The 23,244-nt window shown below is 35.5% G+C and overlaps 1 protein-coding gene across 2 annotated transcripts in view; it reads left to right on the top strand.

The window, feature by feature from the left end:
* LOC128989234 (drebrin-like protein) overlaps nucleotides 1-21,922 on the top strand; it is a 33,319-nt gene extending 11,397 nt beyond the window's left edge. The window contains exons 4-12 of one of the 2 annotated variants that reach the window (XM_054411113.1): nucleotides 505-717; nucleotides 6,430-6,594; nucleotides 6,878-7,078; nucleotides 10,979-11,099; nucleotides 11,490-11,578; nucleotides 15,526-15,673; nucleotides 16,513-16,626; nucleotides 17,945-18,085; nucleotides 19,216-21,922. In XM_054411113.1, the coding sequence (XP_054267088.1) occupies nucleotides 505-717; nucleotides 6,430-6,594; nucleotides 6,878-7,078; nucleotides 10,979-11,099; nucleotides 11,490-11,578; nucleotides 15,526-15,673; nucleotides 16,513-16,626; nucleotides 17,945-18,084 (1,191 nt within the window). In that variant the 3' untranslated portion in view covers nucleotide 18,085; nucleotides 19,216-21,922. Of the gene's footprint in view, nucleotides 1-504; nucleotides 718-6,429; nucleotides 6,595-6,877; nucleotides 7,079-10,978; nucleotides 11,100-11,486; nucleotides 11,579-15,525; nucleotides 15,674-16,512; nucleotides 16,627-17,944; nucleotides 18,086-19,215 lie in introns of both variants that reach the window. The other variant, XM_054411109.1, reaches the window with a different exon arrangement.
* The last annotated feature ends 1,322 nt before the right edge of the window (nucleotides 21,923-23,244 follow it).

The following is a 23,244-nucleotide window of genomic DNA, read 5'->3' as shown; positions in this document are numbered from 1 at the left end:
AACTCGACCAAAAATATGTAAAACTTACTCACTTCTCTAAATTCACCCCACACTGTAAATAAAACATGTGATTGGAGTTTCTTCCATTTGTTTTGATTTTCTGTTTATATTTCGTTGTTATTTCGTCACCAGCATGGCAACGCATAAGATCCATGTTATTTTTTTCAAAATTTTAAACTCATTTTTTGTGCTTATCTTTGAGCCTATTTAAATTTATAAAAGGATTCTGCACACCTACAGGAAAATAGCTTTCTAACGGTATGCGTAGATTTACCCCACGATGCACACGAGCTGAGAAAAAAGGTTTTAAACAAACATGCTTGCCTATTAATATATAGATAGATGAATATTTTCATTAAATTTTCATTTCATTCCTTTATTCAAATAGGCTAGGTATTGTCATTTATTCTCTTACAGTTGTTATCAACATAATTTTTTTGATCAGTTGATTATGAGATTATTGACCCATTATGTTTGAGAATAACTATTTTTTTGTATTTTCAGCAAGGCGAGGGCGCACCTCACCCTCGCAAAGCCACAAGTGCCAACCACATCAGAGACGTCACCAATCTTCTGAAAGGCACTCACGTCACCATAAACGCCCGCAATGAAGAAGAAGTTGACAACGATATTGTTATTGAGAAGTTATCCAAAGCTACTGCTTCTGCTTACAGTTTCAAAGACCGCGGTGAAACCGTCAAAGATTCAGCACCAGTGGTAAGATAAATTGTGTTGTTGATATTTTATTTTTGGGTTTAGGTTGGCGTATTATTGTTTGGGGTTGGGTTGCTCTTGCAATGAGTTGGACGAGCCTTGTTTTAATGCTATAGTGGTGAACTTTAGTTCTGGAAGTCATGTTCATTTTCTGCAGGATGCCTATTAGTCACTGCAAATCACTGATTGTAATTCTACGATTCAAGAGCAACATATTTTTCAAGAGCTACTGAAATAATTTATTTAAAAAGTAATTTATTTTTCTCCGTCTGAAATTAAAGCTACACTTTCATAATTTATCAAGCTATCAACTCATGTTTTATGAAATTCTATTCATTTCCCATATTATATCAAGTAAACTAGACATATAAATAAGGATTAGATGGCAATTAGTTGCTGAAAAGTCATGGGTTCAAGTTGTACAGAACTGGTAAATAAATACCCTGTTCTGTCAATTAACAATTGGTTTTCTTTGTGTACTTTACAATAATCACCCATTAGAGGAATTTCCCTGAAGTAAGTTAGTTATTAATATTAACGCACATTTTTAAATGTTTAGAATCAAAGGTTTTAATTTGTAAAATCCCTATCCATAAAAAATATCAAAATTACATGATAGGGTTCCCTCTGTTTTTCTTATGCACACCAACTGATTTGTAGAACCTCTTTAATCCGAACTAATTGAGAGCGGGAGTAGTTCGGACTATTGAATAGTTCGGATTACAGAACATATTGTCGTTTTTACACAACAATAGCTAGGGAAAAGTGAAAAATGCTTCATAAAGTAAATTACAGTGTTTATTTTTAATACAGTAGCATTGACTATATATACCTACAGAAGACAGACCACGCTTATGAGCCGGTAGTAGTGTGAGCCAGGTCTCGGGAGCAAGTATTTGATGTAAGCTGCCGGTAGGCGCGCGATAGTAGGATTTTTTTTCTATCTGCGCTCTCTCTCCCACATTCCCCCCTCGCCCCGCGGCCAGCTCTGCATCGCTCTCACTCGCACATTCCTTCTCGTTCTCTCTCTCTCTCCTTGTCTCGCTTCCCCACCGACCACGTGCACGTGACTGACACTGCTACGCTACGTCGCTACCGTCGCTACACTGGCTACACTACACTTACAACTTCGGGCAATGAATACAAGCTGGCGCTCGTCAAACACACGATAACATTAGCATGTGTGTTGCGCGATTGTGTGGTACGGGGACATATGATATGATGTGAACGAGTACTCAAATAAATATAGGCATAATTAATATGTTGCGCAAAAATATTGAGTACTCGTGGTATTTTAAGTAAGTTAATTGATTTGAGTTTGGCTAAGTACAAACTTCAATGTTAAAAATAACAGCTTAAAAAGGATAATGCTTTAATTAATTAATTAAAGTTGAGCACCCTTTATTTGCATTTCAGTTCTCGGTTAAATACAATATGTGCGGTAAATAATTGTATGACAAACTCATAAAATAGTATATTTCGTACCTAGGGCCGAAAACCATTTCGGTTCGTGGTACGAACGCTATTTTTCAACACACTATAGCCTATTAAAACTATTTATCACTATTCACCGCAATAATAATGCACACATAGTCAACACTACAAACACTTTAAGGTTATGTGAAGAAATAATTTGAGGAATCATCAAAAATAATTATAAATAGTTGCTAGGCAGCGTTGAAAATAAAACAATTATATTGTAATGCTATGGATACTGAATGTGTATTTAATATGCATTCGTGTTGTAAGAAAGTAAGTGGACAGCTGATTTTGCGTCCCTAAGGATGTAAAAACCTGCTCGGTCCCCGAATAACGATGACAGCTGGCATGGCCAGCAAAATGTAACATTCAGCCACCAATTAACGTATGTAAAACAGCTGAAACATCATAGTGTGGTGAAAACTACATTAAAGCACTGCAAATATACGTTGCTGTCTTTAAATGTATTTTTACATCAATAAAATAACAATATATTCTAGAGGTTAAATACTTTTTTCTTGCCAACGTAATCCATTAGTCGTCTGCATAGCGACCGGTTTCGACACCATGGTGTCATTGTCATGCCTAAGACGTGTTGTTGCTCCTAGGAGGTCGTCAAGAAGTCTTCAAAACATAAACACGAGACCCGAACAAACCTATTTTGGCGCCCCCCCTCAATAGGACTGAAACATGATTCCTTACAAATCTTCTTAAAAACGTGTGGTGTGTCCATCGGTACAATACATTAATACTATTTAGATCTTAAAATGCTTAACCTCAAGTTCAAAGTACTGTAATTTTCTGGTAGATTGATTGTCAACTGACATTTAGTATGAACTGTTGTCAACTACTGTACACTAGTGTGTACGCATTTAATCAAGGTCAGACGTGTTGTAAATCGATGGGTCAGACCAGCTAGCGTCAATGTGTTAGTGTGGTGTTTATGGTATGTGTGTGTGTGGTGACTGGTGTGAGGGATGGTGAGCAGAGGGGTAGGTTGAGCCAGTGTTCTGTCTGACGCCACGCCGGCGCCGTCCTATCATCGACGACAGACAGAGACAACGCAGTATGTTCATCCTCATACTCGCTCCGTACAAGTTCATACGGCCAGTTAACATTATAAAATTATGTCTGTACTCACAAAACTCTAAAAATTAAACAAACAATGCGTTGTCATTGTAATATCAGTTCCGAATAAATTAAAATCTATTAAGTTATTAAGATCTATTGTAAATTAATATCTTACAATTTATCAGCATTGGAACTTGTATGGATTCAGCATATATGGTTTACCCTTGTTTGGGCTGGTGGAACTAGCGTAATTACTTGGGTAATTATGATGTCCCAAACCTATTTAAAATTTTATCATAAAATTCTAGTTTAATGATTGCTAAAAAATTTCAGATTTTAACAATAAGAGCATTATTTACATAAACAGGCAGTGGATTTAATGTGTTAAAATATGTTTGTATTACATCGCAAAAATCAGCTCCGATTCTCTTATTATACAATCTTTAACAGTCATAGACTCCAGAACTTTATTTTAAAACGTTTGTATTAGCTCGCTTTCTTGTCCGGTACAAATTTTGCAATCAATTTTATACTAACTTCCCAATGAGTTAGAGACTTGAAACTTGAAACATAGCTCACAAATGGAGGACAATGCAATAGTATATCATTTAATTTTCATATTTCTCTTGGACTACGCCCCATGGGCTTGTTTTTATTAGCTCACTTTCCTACAAATTTTGATATCAATTTTAAACGAAGTTCCCAATGAGCTAGAGACTTTAAATTTGAAACACTAAGACACAAATGCGATGTTTGGAAACGTGTTTGCATGAAAATTTCTTAAGTGGATGACAATGCAATATTATAGCATTTAATTTTCATATTTCCCTTGGGCTATGCCCCACTGGCTGCCACATTTTCCATGTTTACATTTTGAAAGAATGTAAATATATCATTTAATTAAAGTCAGCTGTAAATACTAATTTGACAGTTCAAAAAGCAGAGGTTAAGAGGTACAGGTTCTGCTCCCAAGAGATTCCCTTAGATTTCCGACATGCCTCTGTCTTAATCTGATATAGATGCATGAAATAGATTTAACATCCACACACATTAAAAACTAAAAAGTAGCAAATAATTTATAAATATGTGGAGAGTATACTTGTAAGATTTTAAACGAAAAACGTGGGGTGCATGCAGATGCAATTAATTGATAATAATACATTAGTTCAATAGGTGAAGCTAATTTTAAATTATTTATTGCATGCACCCCTCGTTTTTTGTTTTAATCTTACAAGTATTTATACTCTCCACATATTTATAAATTATTTTCTCCTTTTTAGTGCATTTAAAAACTTTTTCTTTTAAAAAAAGTTTTTTATTTATAAATTATTTCATTTTAATTTTAATGAGAATAAGGAGTTGAGGTTAGGACATGATACACAACTTCAAAATTAAATTCAAAAAATGTGTAATGGAGTTATAAGTTAAATTGATGTTTTGTACAATTTACTTATTTGCCCTCGAGAATATTAATTTTTTGCTGAAACCTTCCTACTTTACCACCTGGTTGCCTCAGTTCTTTCGAGCACTCCTTCATTTTAAAATAGAGTTTTGCTCCTAATAGTTTGTTAATCATAAACACTCTATGTTCGTAACACTCAGAGTTACACATTATGGAACTGACGTCTCCTGTTATCGCGACACCCGCCCCTCCAACCCCTCCACAGCAATGGGGTAAACAATCAAACTATGGAGATGGCCGACGGCCGAAACTGCACGTATAAATCCCATCTTTCTTCGTCTTGTACGCCAAGTACGCCAAATAAAAACAAATGTTATGTAAATACGTTTAATTTGAAGATAAATTCCTTACTAAGGCATAAATGCAGAATATTTTATTTCGGTTTTTATTTAAGTCGTCCGAAGTATAAAGTAGTATAATTACTATTGTACTTATTTGACTTATACCACAACGCGGTGACGGCATCAGGCGTGATCCTTGTTATGTTATTCTGTATGTTATACGTGTTAAAATTAAGTCTTCAAACTTTTCTAGATGACAATTCAAATGTTCATTATATAATTCATAATGTGTAAGTAGTCAAAATAGGCCCATATCATTTAATACTTCAAGTCCTAAATCCTAGTTATTGCTTATTTATTACATTTTACTGAAAATGCATGTAAAATATCTAGCAACACTAATTTAACATAGTTGGTAGGATAAAAACTTCTTATAAAAAGTCATGGTTTATTACTTCTTGAATAAAGTAAGGAGTAATTAGTCGCTGGTAACATAACAACAAATTACACAAACTTCAATCAATTGTAAGCTTCGAATACAAATTTAAAAAATAAAAAATTGTACCAATAGTAGGTTTATATAGCGTTGTTTAACAATATCGTGTGCGTCTCAACATAATGTAAAGAGTATGAAACCTGGGTCTAGTCAAACCATCAAACACCATTAACGCACGAATTCATTTTTATGAAACAATAGTAGGGCGCCAGGGCACGCGGTGAGAAGACATTCACATAGTGTATTGCGAGTGCCGTGTCACCACAGCTGATCGAGAGTAGTTTTTGCTCAGCTCATTGTCTTTCATTCTGGATATTGTTGTAGTGACAGCGACGCATTGTATACTCTCTCCACTACTCCACTCTCCCGCCCCCTCACGGCCTCACAGCTATCGTCTGATCGTAGCAGGAGGAGCTGAGCGCTGAGCGGTCGACTGCTCAGTACAGTACTCATCTACTCGTCTGCGCATGCGTCGAGACTGTTTCTAACCTTTACAGATAGATCGCACCACAAGCTAGCGCTGTTCTAGCGCTCCTAGCCAACAAATTGCTGGCGACAGGTCCACTATGGCTATGGGATGTCTTCTGTAGGTATATATAGTCAATGACAGTAGTAAACATAGGAAATAAACAGTACTGTGTATTAAAAAGAAATAATTACGGTGCGTATATCAATAAATACAGTATACAATAAAGAACAACTGTACTGTGCATAGAGTACAGCAATGAGGCGTTCAGATTAGTGGACGTTCGGATTACAGGGGTTCGGATTAAAGAGGTTCTACTGTACTACGATTTTGTAAAATTACTAAAACAATACAGTCATCCCATTGTAAAGTATAATGCTAGCTGTTTTAATTTTTAGGTTGTTCAATAATATATTAATTCCCTTTATTTCTTAAGTAATTAATTATGTAATTGTTGTAGGGGACAACATACAAGAGAGTTATCCCTCAGCAAGAAATAAATTCTAATGAAAGAGACAAGTTTTGGCAAAAAGAAGAAGAAGAGGAAAAGAAAAGACAAGAAGCCGAGCGGAAACGTCGAGAAGAAGAAAAAAGGAAGTTAGAGAACGAAATTAAACAGCGTGAAGTAAGTGTTTTTACAATGTAAAACATCAAATAAGTCCATTTATTCTCATAAAACTTTGTGAAGTGGAAGTATAAAAAATAGTGATTTAAGATACAGTAACAGATTATTTCTTCTGTATAGCCTACAACTCGTGGTTGGGACATGACTTTAATAAAATTACAAAACCAATGTTTGTACAATGTTAAGTTTAGTAAACTTTTAGGTTTAGTTTGACCTATATTTTGCCAAAGTAGTCAGAGTAACTAAATTTATTTGGAAAATTCATTAAGAATAATTTGTGTAGATTGAGGAAGCAGTGCAAAGAGAAGCGAAGATTAAGGAGAGAAGCAAAAGCATCTCTGTTTTGAGAGAGGTGGAGAGGAACGAACTGATGAGGGTGCAAGCGGCCAACATAGTGGAGAAAGAGGACACTCTAGAGGATAGAGAACAAGAAGAGATCGAGAGGAGGGGACGAAGTGAGATCCTGAAAAGGGAAAGGAGTCAGGTAGGAACAAAGTTGGTCACTGAAACATTTTCTTATTAACTGAGTGGATCTGTAAAACGTTCACTGTTATGCAAACTTCTCAAAGCCAGTTGAAATACTCAAACTTTCAAATTTCGCATGATTTGTTTAGGAAGCAGCCCCTAGGGGGTCTAAAAGCTTTGTGTGATTTTTAGGAGAAGACATGGAACACATAATAAGCCTTTGTATATTATTACTAGCTGTACCCGCGGGCTTTGCCCCGTTTAACTTCATAAGTGAGCTCGTTCACATGGCTCAATCACGTCCTGGTTGAAGTTCGTTCGCTACGCTCACTCATCTTTTGGTTGCAAATTAGCTGTTGTCATAAATTTAAAAAAAAATTATAGTGCTACACCCTGTTGGTAATCCTTGTAACTTTAATGCTATTGAACATCATAGAACAGAACCAACTTGTTTAATTGAAACAGCTGTTAAGATTCATTAATTCCTTTTAAATATGAAAAATCATAATGTTAACATGGGAAACTCCAGAGCCACTGGGGTGGAGCCCGAAAGCCCGTTTAGAATAAAAACTAACTTAATTTTCCTATTTAATGCCCAAAGAATCGGTGTACCGAATTTCTGCCTCCTAGGTAAATGGGAAGTGGGAGAATTAGTGATGAGTGAGTGAGTGAAAGAGTGAGCCAGTGAGTGAGTGAGGGCTTTGCCTTTTATAGATACAAAGGCTTAAGATCAGCTGATAATATAAAAATTCACGATTGAGTTATGTCATAATATTTTGCCTTCCTTCTGTTCCTTGTTTAATTTGTTCAAAACTATTGTGTTGTAAAACATATGATTTAATCTTTGTTTACATTTAGTCAAAACACAAAATGTTAGGATACTTGTTGTAGTACAGTTTTAGTTGATTAAAACCTTATTAATCTGAGGTTTTTATCATTACAATTTAATCAACTAACTCAACAACGAACTGAAGACAATGGATGAACTTCTGAAGCCCGGGAAACTTAATATTGACCCTAATACAAACAATGCACAAGAAGAATGGATACACTGGTACAGAACATTTGGCAATTTCATTGATTCCTTGACGCCTGCACCAAATGACAAGATGAAACTCAATTTTCTCGTAAACTTTGTTGGACCAAAAGTTTACGGCCTCATATCAGAATGCAAAAAATATCAAGAAGCAATTGAAATTTTGAAAAACTTATATGTAAAGCCTAAGAATGAAATTTATGCCCGGCATTGACTTGCCACGCGAATGCAGGGGGCTGAGGAATCATTAGATGAATTTTTCCAAGCACTGAATATCACTTGTAAAGAATGTAACTTTCAATCAGTTACGGCGGAACAGAATCGCAGTGAAAATATCAGAAATGCTTTTATCACTGGGCTTCGATCAAATTATATTCGACAAAGATTGTTAAAGAAATCAACACTGTCGCTTGAAGAGGCTTTTGACCAAGCAAGGAGTATCGAAGTAGCTCAAGTTCAAGCAGAGTCGTACTTAAACAGTAGATTAAATGCCACCACTCAAATCACGCAGTCAAATCGCGCAGAGAGCAATAGTGCGAACTCAAGCCAATCACCTAACGAAGCAAATTTGGGGGACAATACTTTGTTTTCAGCTGCAGTACCGTCTCAGAAGTGTTATTTCTGTGGAGAAAACAGACATAATTGTAATGTTTGTCCTGCAAAAAACTTCAAATGCTATAATTGCAATAAAATTGGCCATTTCAGCCACGTCTGTAGATCAAAGAAAGAGAATGTAGATAGACCTAAACCCTTGGGGGAAAATTCCGCTAGTATTTGTGCACGGTCAAATAATAATTCAAAAAGTGTTTCTGCTTCATCCCCTCCGGTCTTATCTAAAGCTACAGTATCAGTAAAGGTAAACTCTACTCTGGCTGATGCTTTGATTGATACACGAAGTTCTGAGAGTTTTGTCAGCAAACAGTTTGTTCAACATCACAACTTGCCATGTCGTCCTGGAAAACTTAGTGTAGCGATGGCGTCCACATCACTTGATTCTGAAATAAATGAGGTCTGTCTGGCAAAGTTAGAACTTTCAGGTCATGTTTATGAGGACGCAAAATTGTATGTCATGAAAAATCTGTGTGCTGACGTTATTATTGGCCACGATATCTTACGAAATCACTCAAGTCTTGAAATGACATTTGGTGGAAACAGTGCTCCTCTCAAGATATGTGGCCTTGCTCAAGCTGGAATTGAACAGATTCAGTTGTTCACGAATTTAACTCCCAACTCTAAACCTATCGCAATTAAGTCGAGACAGTTTTCACCTGAAGATAGTGAGTTCATAAAATCGGAAGTTAATAGAATGCAACAAGAGGGTATCATAGAAGAGAGTCAATCACCTTGGAGAGCACAAGTTCTGGTTGTTAAGGGAGAATCCAAGAAGAAGAGGATGGTAATTGATTACTCCCAAACTATCAATAGATTCACTGAGCTAGACGCATATCCTTTGCCAAAAATTGAAACAATTGTCAACGAGGTGGCTAAGTACAAATTTTATAGCACCATAGATCTGAGCTCAGCGTTTCATCAAATACCAAGTGTTAGAAGAGGCGCTGCACTCCATACACAGTTTGCTTTGTACTGCCACAAACGCTACTCCACATGAGAGGATGTTCAACCACATGAGGAAATCCTTTTATGGCCAATCCTTACCCATGTGGCTCTCAGCACCAGGACCTGTATTGCTGAAGAAGTTCAACCATGCCAGCAAGTATTCACCTGCAGTAGAAGTTGTGGATCTAGTCAATGCCGGTCCTCAATACGCCAGAATCCGTTCAAGAGATGGCAGAGAATCAACCGTTTCCTTGAGGCACCTGGCTCCTTACGGGAAGAATAACGGATCGTCCATAGATCATGAAACAGACATTGATCAAGTTCAAGAACCTGATGATCCATCAAATCAATCAACCTCTCAACCAAATGGAAGTATACAAACGGCTCAAAAGCGGCGACCTTGTCAAGAACGCAGACCACCTGACTTCTACACCGTCTGATTTGTCAAAATGAAGCCGGGAAGAATGTCATAATATTTTGCCTTCCTTCTGTTCCTTGTTTAATTTGTTCAAAACTATTGTATTGTAAAACATATGATTTAATCTTTGTTTACATTTTAGTCAAAACACAAAATGTTAGGATACTTGTTGTAGTACAGTTTTAGTTGATTAAAACCTTATTAATCTGAGGTGTTTATCATTACAAGTTATTTGTCTCAGGACAGTCGAGATGTGTTACTATTTGGATGGGTTTATCACATATTGGTTTCTGTTTAAATATGGGGGTTATAGGGGTTTAACCCCCTCCCCCCTTGACCTTAAAATTGTTAAGTAAAGATTTTAGTGGAAAAACAATGCTGAAGGGGTTTTTATTGTGCAGTAGACTTCCTCTTATCTGGACACCCTTAAATTGGACATCGGTTTAACCGGACTACACCGCCGGAAATGGCATCTCTTTAACCGGGCAATTTTTATCAGCACATCGGTTTAACCGGACTAGATTAGCAGGAAGTGGGCGGTACTGAAACGACTGTTCTCGTGGTAAAGATTTGAGACCAGTGATCATGTGTCTACAATGCTCTCCTAAATTTAAGTCAAATACTGTATGTAGTATGCATTTAAAAACAGTCTGTTTTAATGAGTTTTTGGGGCCATCAGTTTAACCAGAAGAACCGGTATCCGGACTGGCTTTGGTCCCGAGGAGTCCGGATAAGAGGGAGTCTACTGTACTTAAGGTACGATGTATTGATTGACATGTATGTAAATGTTAATAATCACAGTTTTGTAAACCTTGTTCAACAAAAACAAATTTTTAAAATGTTTCAAAGAATTAGCTAATTTGCATAGGCTAAAAAAAAACATTAAACATAATTTTCTTTACTTCTAGGAGGCCCAAGCTTTGATATCCAAGAGGACCATCAATGCTAGAGCAGTTTTTGAACAAAACACATCAGCTGGTCAAATGATACAAAGAAGAGCTTCCTATCAACCTTCTTCCAACTCTTCAGGTATAAAAAAATTAGAAATTTAAATCCTTCCTGAATACTGTACTTAATTTCTGAGTACAGGAACAGGGGTAGAAACATGCATGCTGCTTACAGTTGATAAGCAATCTACCTCATTGGGCTATCTCCAAGGCCCTCATGCTCTTAAAATAAATGTTCGACTTTTAAACGTTAGGCATACATATCTTCCACTGATGGTCCTAAACCTGGCTCATCTTCAATAGCCTTTCATAGCAACTCTATCTTATAGGGTTTCCCATCCAATTTGACGTTGCAAAAAATATTTACTGGATTTCCATTCAACTGTATGGTTTGTTTCCACAACCAATGAATTAATTCCATGAATTAAACAGCTGTAATATTGTAACCTCATAGTATTGTTACTTCCAGTAGTCTCCCCAGTCAAGGAGAAGGTGAGATGGCCGCCTACAGACCACCCAGAGCCCGAGCCTAGCAGTCCTCCCCAGCCCGAGCCACCCAGTGTAAGCTGCATTACAAATATAATTTTTCTGTTAAGAAGTGCACAAATAAAACACCCGTTACTAATTTGTCATAGAAATGTTTAAGTTTTACAGCTAAAATTAAATATTTGCCCTCCGTGTGGTGTCTTTGTTCATAATTTTTTTAAAATGGTCTCACAATATCGTATATTAGATTTTATAGCCTGGTCATCAAAACTGGTGTTGTTTAATGAAATATGACAGTTTTTGCTATGATGCTGCGATCAGACAGACAAATTCACTATTTGTCATTGTTTGATGATATGTATCGACAAATATTAAAACCCCTTGCATTGCATCCCTTCACTGTAATGATTCAGTGATATTGGCCGTAGTTTCACATGACTTTGATTGGTAGACAACTAAGTCAAAAGCAGGTTCCCAGTAAAATGATGTTCAATGTTAAAAATAATGTTTTAAGCAGTGTTGGGGAAGCTACTTTTAAAATGTAGCTAGCTACAACTACTGCTACATTTCTAAAAAAGTAGCTTAGCTACAGCTACAGCTACAGTTCCTAAAAAGTAGCTAGCTAAAACTACAGCTACAATGAAATGTAGCTATAGCTACAATTTTAGCTACTTTTCCAAAGACGTTACTTTTTATTCCACGCACATTAAAATGTAAAATTAATTGCAACTACATTTTTGTTGAACAAACGTTGAAACATAAAATGTCAGTATTGTATCTAACCTTACTTGGAAAACAAATTATTCCTAGATTGTATTTAATTTGTTGGCATTATAAACCTAAAATTACAACAACAGAACCAAATAGTTTGGGTGTCCCAGTCCCCCATCATATTTAGTACTTACTAGTGTACATGTTGCTCGAAATCGAGCAATTTCAAATAAGTACATGAGTTGAGGAGTCACAAATAAACAAATGACATGTTTAAAAACTAATAACAAATTTCCGATGAATTTAAAAGAGTGAACTAAAAGATTATTAACTGATAAAATTACTCACAATTTACATAACAGTCCTATTCCAGTTTAAAGGGTTAATGTTTAACTATCACACTGTTCATGGACGGGAAAAGGTAAGCTTACAATTTAAGTCAAAGTAAAAAGGCTGTCAGCTTTTGTAATGTACCGTAGGCCTACATACCTAAGTTATTTAGCCAATTTGTAGGTGTAGGGTGTAGGCTACTTTAAACTCTACAGAACAGAGTTAGGCAAAAACTGGCAGAACTCTGAAATGGAGTTATTTATCATAGACATACTCATATGCCAAATCCTTAAAATAAAAATTCAATAATTAATAACTTATATCATTAAACACAAACCAACATCCAAAACTATACACATTTTTAATACAACATAGATAATTTACACATTGACTGTTTACAATTAACAACATGTGTTCTTCTTCAGGCATTTGACAGTTCTGGTTGTTTACATTTAAATGTCAAAGCAAATGTAATATTTAATTTCTGACAACAGCTGGAGTTTCAAAACAATGTTTGTTTCCCATGTTAATCTTATGGAGAAATGCGAAACTTTAAAGGGCCCCAGGGCCTCACTCTCTAATTATTTACCTAAAAAGAAAGTTTCCTGCACAACTTCACGTTACGCTCTTTCCAATGACACCAAAAACATGTCAATCGGTTCAGTAGTTTCGGAGGAGTAATTAGCTCATTTTATTTCTTTAATATAGATTCATTTATAGATGTGTTATATCAACAATTAAGACCTGTAAAACTATTATTTAAAAATAAATTTTGTGTTACAGAGCCTAGCTTACTAAAATTGGAGTTTATTGCCTTTTTTAATGTTAAAAACGACATTGCTATAACTTTTAACCATAGAGATAAGTTACTTGTTCTATGAATAACACTTTTCAATGTCAAGAAATCGTCCTTTATTGTCATTATGCACAGGGCAAATTGTGCTTCAACCTAGTTGGTACAGAAAAGAGTATTCAGCAACTTATTCTGAAATCGGCTTTTGATTTAAACATGTTGAAATTTGTAAAGTAAAAATAACATGTAGGCCTACTTGGCTATCTAACAAGTTGGCTATAGTAGGCTTGTTCTTTCAAGGACTAAACAGATATATTCCTAATAATTGAACTTGGAACTTGGTATTCGTCTTAAATCATAGCATAGCCTAGGAATAGTCCTATACAAGAGCTGTTAGCAGGAGTAAACTTTGCTATTTTTTCAATCTAAGTTTCATGTTATATGGAAATTTTTTCGTTAAGTTACAATTATGTAGTCTAGGCATATCTTAAATCTAATCAGGTAATTTCCTCTTTGTTACTTTAGTAAGCCTTTGAAAAATCTTCGTAATCTAACCAAGGAAGGGCTTGTGGTGATTAACCACAATCAACAGCTGAAGCTAGACCAGCTTTCTCATTGTTTTAAAGTTTAGTGTTGGTTTCCATTAAAACCCAAGTTGAAACACTATCAATATAATAAAGAAACTAAATTGATTACTAATTTCCCTGTAGATAGATATCTTAATCACTTGCAAGCATTCAATAGCTTCTCTTGTCACCGGTAACGTTTAAACGTCGTCTGCAACTAGCGATTTTATTTTATCTGACAGTAATCATAGAGTAGTAAATTAAGGAAATGAGAGCCAAAAATGTGGATAACACTCATTTAATAGCCTCCATGTCCACACAACGTTGTAATAGGGAATGAAACGGCTGCAACCAGCTGTAGTATGAAGCCAAGAAAGTAGGCCTAATTGTTTTGAAAATCTCAGTTTGAAAGAGGTTGTTTCACGTAAGGTTGAGGTTATGGTAAAAATCACTATCTCAAACAATGTTAATGTAGCGAGAAAAGTAGCTAAAATTCCGCTACAACTACTTTAAAAATGTAGCTAGCTACAGCTAAAGCTACAAAATCTTAAAAGTAGCTTAGCTACAGCTAACGCTACAAAAAAAGTAGCGCGCTACTGTAGCGTCGCTACTTGTAGCGCGCTACTTCCCAACACTGGTTTTAAGACATATGAAAATAAAAATGATGCAGGAAATTTGGTTTCAAATACACACATTGCAGTTTGAATATTGGGTCATAAGATATAGAGTCATATAGTTATATCTTATATAACTATAAACTCTAGTTTCTGTATTATTCAATCAATCTCAAACACAATCATATTGTGGATCAACTAAGCCTACCTCAGTTTCCATATCACTGAAACAATCATTTTGGATCAATTAAACCTACGATAGCCGGGTCAAATGCAGCCTCAACTTCATCCTCCATTTTCTCTTCTTGGTCTTCATAACTTCCATTGTCACTTTCCTGAGCCACGGATTTTCTGTGTATTCATTATAATAGTCAATACTATTTTCACTGTCACTCAATAAAAAACCTTCTCCGTCAATTATGCAATCAATTTCACTATTTTGCACATGTCGGCCCGCCATTATAAACACACTGTTGACATCGAAACAGCAGCAGACCAAAATGCAAGTTATTTTTACCAAACAACAGTATTGCTACCCGAAAAACCAAATAAATATATTCCCAACCTATTCAATAAGTCGGAAACAAATTTTAGTCTGTATTGTGCTGCTATCTGTTGAGTAAACCGCAAACTACTATGACGTGAGCGAGCGGCGAGGCCAATGTATTTTAGGGCGCTTGGTGGCAGCAGCGAGAAGGACTCATCAAAGTAGACGAATGGGTTAAACTGGGTTTTCCTAGACGCGGAAGCGGAGCGCGGAGAGAGGAACAGGGAAAGCGATAAACATATTATGTGCTCGTTGTTAACATGGCGTTCCGCTCCGCTTTTAGGAAAACAGTAACATTAAATTACCTAAGACAAGAGGAGTCTGCTCTCCCTATTTCCCTCTCTGCTTCCGCGTCTAGTAAAACCCAGCTTAAAACTGAAAATGTTGCTACATGTATGTAAAATATTACTTACCTATCACTCGTAGTTTATTTGATTTAAAATTTTTATCGGTGTTGGTAGGTCTTGAACACTGAAAAGCAACCAGAAACTACAGAAGATATTGTAACATCACAACAAAACGTTCTGGTTGAACAAAAGAATGGTGTTATTCAAGACAGCAATGGTACTTTAAACGGTAATGAAGTGCTTTCATCTCATACAGCTGATGGTAAGTGGTCTGGAATGATAAGCCTTATAAGAACTGTAATAAATTTAAATCTTTAATTGCTACTGTACAATGTCGCTTTGTTAATTACTGTATTCACAATCTGTGTCAAAATTTAATACTTCATAAAAACACATGTAGGCCTAGTATTTTTGTTTTGTTGTTGCACAGTTGAACACAGAGAATGGCCTGATATTTGTTGCCCTCATGACTTTTATTTTAGTGGTATTCCTGCTATCTTTGTAATAACGGCTATTTTAGATTAAGATACACGCAGTAAAGGAGGTGTGCAGATTGAGCGAGGTGAACATATTGTCGTCGTTGCACACCCAATAAGTTACCAGGGACCTAACACTTGTTAAGACGCGGTTTGCTGTCATTGGTTTCTTGGAAAAAAATGTGCAGTTGCTTTTTTCCTAAAAAAATATAGTGTGGTGCTGCTGTTGGGTATGCAATGACATCATCAGACACAGCCAGACAGCTCTCTACTCCATACATTTTAATTTCAAATGGCACATATATCCAGCATTATCTGTAAGTCATGAACGCACCAGACTTGTAAGTATTTACTGTATCAACAGCTGATTGGAAAGAATCAAATTTTGTTATTTTTGATAATTTTAATAACGTAAATCTGCTTTGAATTAATCTCTCATTCAGAAAAGTTTAAACTTAATGTTTTGTTTTTAACATGAAAATTTCCTTAACTGCAGATAGCAGTGTGTAAATAACCGTGTAGTCTTTTTTCCAACATTTATTGACATCTCAATATAATTTCTGTAATGGTACTAAATCCTTTTACTAACTGTTCAATTAAAGAACCTTATGTAATGTGTTTTTAGCATTGGAAAGAGCCCAACCTTATTTGGACGATGCTTACTTGAACAATGGAGCAAGTTTAGAAGACTATGAAGACGAAGGACTGAGAGCTCAAGCCTTGTATGACTATCAAGCAGGTAAATTACCAACTTAAATATGTTTTGAAAGAATAAGCATTTGGTCAAAAAATTAATTATGAGGACGAAGGAACTGGTATATAAACTCACTCAAGAAAAAGGTTCTAGGCACTTGATAGCATACAATATGTATTCAGCATAATAATCTTTATGTTTCTGCCCTACAAGGAAGGCCCTTCAGGAGAAAATAATTTTAGGAAAAACTTGATTACCCTAAGTTGTGAATCCATTCCTTCTTCCTAAATATATTCCTTAGCCAAGTGCAAAAAAAAATGTGTATTGAAGCATGTCCTGGAATTTTTAACTTCTTAACATTGTGGTGTGACATACCTAGTCCAGCTGTTTTGGCAAAACATATTGCATCTAAATACATATCAAATCAGTATAATCTTTGACTATTGGATATTGAAGTCGGGGTGTCTAGTAGTCGGGAGAAAATGGAAAAGTCAGGAATCAGTTTCAAAATGGTCTTAAAAAGTCAGGAATTAGTCTTTATTTTGTTGTCACAGTCGGGAATTTTATGGACCATGTTCATAACCATATTCATGTTTTTGTCGCGATCGCGCAAGACGATGATCACCTTTCCATAACCGTGGGAGGCGATGATGGTGTATACACAGCCGCAATTGCACTAGACAACAATCACGTTTTCGTGACTGTGGCTGTGGGAGACGATGATGCTGTTTAGACACCCGTGGCTGAATTTCATGAATTTGCAGCGATCGCAAGAGAGATGAACAGAATTTTGCCACTATCACGGAATACGATGATATTTTGTCTACACGGCTGAGAAATGTTAGTGAATTTCCCGCATTCATGCAAGACGACGATGATGTTTTTGTGACCAAGGAAGTTAATTATGATGTTTAGACAGCCACGGGAGATGTTCATGATTTCGCCGCGATAGCGCTATTTGAAGATCATGTTTTTGTAATGTCCACATCACCGTGGGAAATATTGGGAAATAAATAGTGGGAGTTGTTGATAACTTTTCCATGACCGTTAGAGACGATGATGGCGATTCTGTTGATACAGTATTCAGGATTTTGCCTCGACAACGAAGATGATGTTTCCGTGACTAAAGGAAGATATTCTGGATTTCACAGTGATCCCAGAAGTCTTACTCCTCAATAATTATATGTTAACAATTAAATACAATTTCATGAGGTGCGAGAAATAGGACGGAATCCAAAGTGTACCGTACTTTTTGGTTAAGTCACTTTGATCATCCAACTATTGAAAAATTACAGATATGCTTTGATTATTTGTGTACTAGTGTTTAAATTTGAAGTGTTTAAAGTTTCATTTTTATTGGCAGCCGATGAGACAGAGATTTCGTTTGATCCTGGAGATATAATCACCAGGATAGACCAGATAGACGCAGGCTGGTGGCAAGGTATGGCCCCTGACGGCAGCTACGGCCTGTTCCCCGCCAACTACGTGCAACTCCTAGACTGAAGTGAGTCAAGTGAATGAATCCTTTTTTTTTGTTTTAAATCGACCACAATTTATTACAACAATTTTATGTAGAAGTTTGGGAAAATGAGAGTTCAGATAGCTTGCATGAGAATGGGAAAATTGGAGACTATAAGGGGCTCTAGATAATAAACTTCCCCATAGATTCCTCTCTGGAACTCAAATCATCTGCCCTCAGTATTTTAAAATATTCCACAGCTTCTGGTGGGGTATGCTTAGTTACTGTAGACTATATTTGTATAATTAATTGTAGTTCCTGTAAATCAGTACAACAACTTTATGGATATGGTCAAGCTATCAGGATACGCTTAGCCCTATAACCAAAAATTGAGATTTTTCAGCTATTAGGTTTGATATTTCTTAACTTGATGTCGTTTGATAGGAGATTTTAAATGATACCTATATAAAAGTGTGAAGTAATAAAGTTATAAAAATTTAAATAACCATATAGGCCTATTGGGAAAATTTTTGGATTTTTGTATTAATTAGTTTAATTCTATCTTAAATACTATACCAAATTCATGAAGGTATTATTTAAAGTTAAAAAATGCATAAATTCACAACTTTGAAATGGCAAAGAGTTTTTTATATAGTATTTTTGAAAAAAAAAATTAAGATTTACATAGTGTTTAATTATTAGCAGAGTAGTATAAAGCTCACCTACTAATAAGAAATTTTCTGTTTGGTACTGGGAAAAGATTTTCGGTGGGTGGACTGAAGCCTATTGCCATTGGAATTGGACCAAAAAGGTCCTTGAAACAGGTAGTCTAACTTAGTAAACAAACTACAGAAGGTATTTCACCAATCCTACAATTTATATGTTGTATTTTGTTTATTTAAATTGTGTTCATGCTCCCTCTGGTGATATAGAAGTTTTAATTATAAGTTGTCGGTGTTTTGCTAGTGTATCGGTTATTGTCTTAGCCTTTGATGTAGGAGAGAGGGGTACAATCCTTTACACATCCAGAAAAATGTTAGGGGCTTAGATCACTTTACAAAAAACATTCAGTATTCCCTCTTAAATACTCTTCCGTTATGTTTAACATTTTCAAAAAAATCCTGACCTTTTTTTACTGAATGGCATCACTTAAATCACTGATGATTTTGTTTCAGGCCAGTTTTTAAACTGAAGATATTTTACTTCTGGTGGATCCAGTCTGGTTCTTCCTTCACTGCAACCCTCTGTACATCAACTTTGTGTGGTTTTCAATGATGCTGCCTAGCCTAATTAATGTGTACAGTAGAACCTTGAAATCAAAGGTAATTGGGTGGACAGGTACCTCAGATAACGTCAGTCTCATATTTGTTTTTAAGCATCCCTTTGATTACATATGCTCAATTTGTAATTACCAGTATATCTCTTTCTGAGAATAAATCTTCAGGGTGCTGAGCAGCTCTGAGCTTGGAGACAAATTTGAAGAACTAATCTTAAGAGTCGGCAGGAGTCAATCATTTTGCATTGTTGTTAAACTTCAGATGCCAGGCTAAACGGTGGTTGTCCTAGCACCGATCAGCAAAAACATGTGTTTACGTTGAAGCATATTAATCATGCACCGTAAGCTTGATTACCGAGCAGAAAATTATATGTGATTCTTAAATATATTTTATGTGTGAATTGCTTTTTGGATTTTTATAACTTTTGTTTTAGAGGTTGAAAAATCCCAGTTTAAGTCAATATATTTATGTAGTTTGACAAAATTATAACAATTAAAATTCCAAAGTGGGTAGCAAATCACATTTGCGGTTTCAATAGCTGTTAAATGAGATATTTTTCAACTTTTTATGTTAATAAACAATGCCGTAATATGCTTCAACCATTAACATTGCCGTTATGGGCAGAAAATCCAAGATGGCCAGCGTCCTGCTGACTCTTAAGTTCAATTTTTACAGCTTCTAAATCCTCATCACTGTTCCAAACTTTTAATATTTTCTTTCCGATCAGTCATCAGTTCCCAAATCTTAGAGCTACCTGGTTGTCAATAAAATGATATGCTTCTTGCTCCGAGATTGAAATCCACCTAAAAGGTACTGCAATTTGGGTAATTTAGCTTCATTAATAGGTTATCAGCAAACACTGTCTTGAGAGGTATAGGGAATACTTTAAGCTGGTCTCCAAGATATTCCTCAAACTTAGAAACTGTCGACAGTCGGGATCAAAGTCAATCATTGGATGAAACTTTGTATACATTTCCCTAATGGTTGTATTGACGAAGAATGAAGATTTTGTATATCAAGAATATTATTACAACTGACAAAAAACTTGTTTGCACATTTTGAGATTGTGCTGAAATTGTTTTCCTTTTTGTACTCATGGTCAGGGACTTACAGTAAATGCTTAAAATCGTGAACAAATTTTATGAAATGAAATTAATAATATTATAATATGTAAAACAATGATGTACTTAAATATCAAAAATGTGTGATAATTTGTGTACTTTTGAATTTATAGACTGTAACAAATGTAGTAGTTTTTGTTTTGTTTTTATATTAACGTTGTCTTTAAGTATTTATTATATTAAGCTATGTTCAATGTATTTAACCCTATTTTTGTGTTGCTTTCATTTGTGGTGCTTTAATTTGAATATATTTTTATAGATTGTTTACATTTAATTTTAAACTGTACATACCTATTTTAGTTAAATTAATTTTTGTACATATTTATTATATAAGTTCATTTAAAGATGTAGTTAATATTTAAAACAAAATTGATTTCTTGATTTTACAAGACATTGACATCACTAAATACTATGTTATACATTATGTATCTTACAGTTGTTTGGTTAAGTATTAACAGACTAATTAAGAACCAATAGTTGGTTTCTTTTATACATTGAGGGTATTTATAGTCGGGACCACATAAGTTTGCAGTTGGTGGCAGCCAATCACAAGACAAGGCTAGTGCGATGTTGCCAAATCGCCTGTTGACAACACTAATTAAAATATACCAAGCAATATTTTCAAATCAGCTGGTATTATTAGATTTGGCAACACCGCACGGTTCTTATTGGTTCATTCAAAACCATATGGTAAATAGGGTCCTCCCTCAACTGCAAACTTACATGGTCCCGATTTTAAGTGTAAATTTAAGTTTATTTTAATACCGGTACTGATTGTTATTCTGTACTAATAACTATTGGCTTTAAAAAATGTGTTGTTATAGTTTGAATGGTTTAGTGAAGGGCTGTGTAGTGTGTACACCCTATAGCTTGGTCAATTAATAATGATTGTAATTTGTATGTTCAATGGCAGAGAAAGACAAAGAACAATATTTATGTAGAATAACTTTCACAATCTATGAAGTCTGTTAAACTATTAAAAAAATTGCCTTTTACATTTTGCATATCCTGTTAGAAATTCAAGTGTATAATTAAAAGTACAGATTTTTTCCCCTTTGCAAGCTTAGTTACTGTTTCAATTACTTCAGAATATACACAGCCAAATATTGAAACTAATTTTATTCTCAAACGAGTGCCAAGATTTAATACATAATACGTAGCACGTTTACAATGGAACTCAGATCTTGCATATTGATAAGGTAAAGCTAGTATCAAGTTATAAAAACAAAACCATACTTTCAGTAATTCCCCATGAACTATTTACTTGTTATCACCATGTGTACTTGTTTGAAGTATAGTTTTGAAAACTAGAATAATGATTTGATTGTATTTCCGAGCAATGGAAAATAACTAATTGAACAAGTTAAATATTAAATACTTGTGCTGGAAATGTTGATCAGTTAGGACATATCTCACTTATACTTGGTTAGCTCAAGTTCATCTTGAGATGGGTACTAAATTAAAACCTATCTGTTCTTCCTATATAAAGAATTAAAACAAAATGTGTTGTATTGTTTGTTCACCATGTATTTCACTTGGGGAGCGATCTGGTCTAGTTGTTAGAGTGCGGGACTTTAGTCCGAGAGGTCTCGAGTTAAAATCCCACCAATGCATTTGATCTCATTGAAAATGCCGCAACCCCTAGGTCTAGCCTGAAGTATTGTAAAAAACAATCCCAGGCTCGTGCCTAGTGTCCAAGGACCAAAAATATACTCCCGCCGCAGCAAACCTGCAGACTTAGCAAATTTCCATCGGACTGGCTGAAATTCCACTAAATTATTCTCTTAAAATTGTCAGATTTATTTCCTACTAGCTGTAACCCGCGGGCTTTGCCCCGTTTAACTTCTTAATTTTCAAGATGATCTCGTTCGCATGGCTCAATCACGTCCTGGTTGAAGTTCGTTCGCTACGCTCACTCACCTTTAGGTTGGAGCTCGTTCGCTGCGCTCACTTGCCTTCAGGTTAGCTCGTTCGCTATGCTCACTTGCCTTCAGGTTAGCTCGTTCGCTACGCTCACTCACCTTTTTGGTTGCAAATTAGCTGTTGTCATAAATATGTAAAAGAAATAATAGTGCTGCACCCTGTTGGTAATCCTTGTAACTTTAATGCTATTGAACATCATAGAACAGAACCAACTTGTTTAATTGAAACAGCTGTTAAGATTCATTAATTCCATTTCTCATAAGGTTAACATGGGAAACTCCAGAGCCACTGGGGCGGAGCCTATTGGACGGATCACGAAATTGATGGTGTATAAACCTATTCCATGACATTCTACACGTATGTACCAAGTTTCGTGGCAATCGGTTCAGCGGTGTCCGAGTTTATCACCCCCAAACAAACAAACAAACAAATATATATATACAAACATCCTCTTTTATACTTATAGATTTAAATATCATTAATTTTGATGAGTACTTAGGTTTGCTGCTACAGGAAAGAAAATAGGGGTTTTTTAGCGAATTTCCCTATAGGGAAGTAGCTATTACCGTAGGTGGCACGGTGAGACCTAGACCCGGGACCGAATTTCTTTTTCATTTTGATGTCCCCAGAGGCCAAAAACACTATTCGTTCAAATTTTTATATATATATATATATATATATACGTCCGTGAACGCGATAACTTGAGTAATTTTTGTCCGATTTTGATGAAATTTGGTTTAAAGGTGTAAAGCGGGATAAACTTGAATGAGTTCGCGAACCAGCACGATCGGACCATGGGAACGGGGCTTTACGGGGGGTTTTATGGGGTAAAAATTGGTTTTTCTCACTTTTGACCCTCAAAACACAAAATTTCCCAATTTCT

Source organism: Macrosteles quadrilineatus, unplaced genomic scaffold (assembly GCF_028750875.1).
Source record: "Macrosteles quadrilineatus isolate MER2022 unplaced genomic scaffold, UCM_ALF_1.0 Scaffold_1__1_contigs__length_201487025, whole genome shotgun sequence".
NCBI classification, from domain to species: Eukaryota; Metazoa; Arthropoda; class Insecta; order Hemiptera; family Cicadellidae; genus Macrosteles; species Macrosteles quadrilineatus.
Note: the sequence above shows the minus strand (reverse complement) of the source record. Positions and strands in the feature narration are given on the sequence as shown.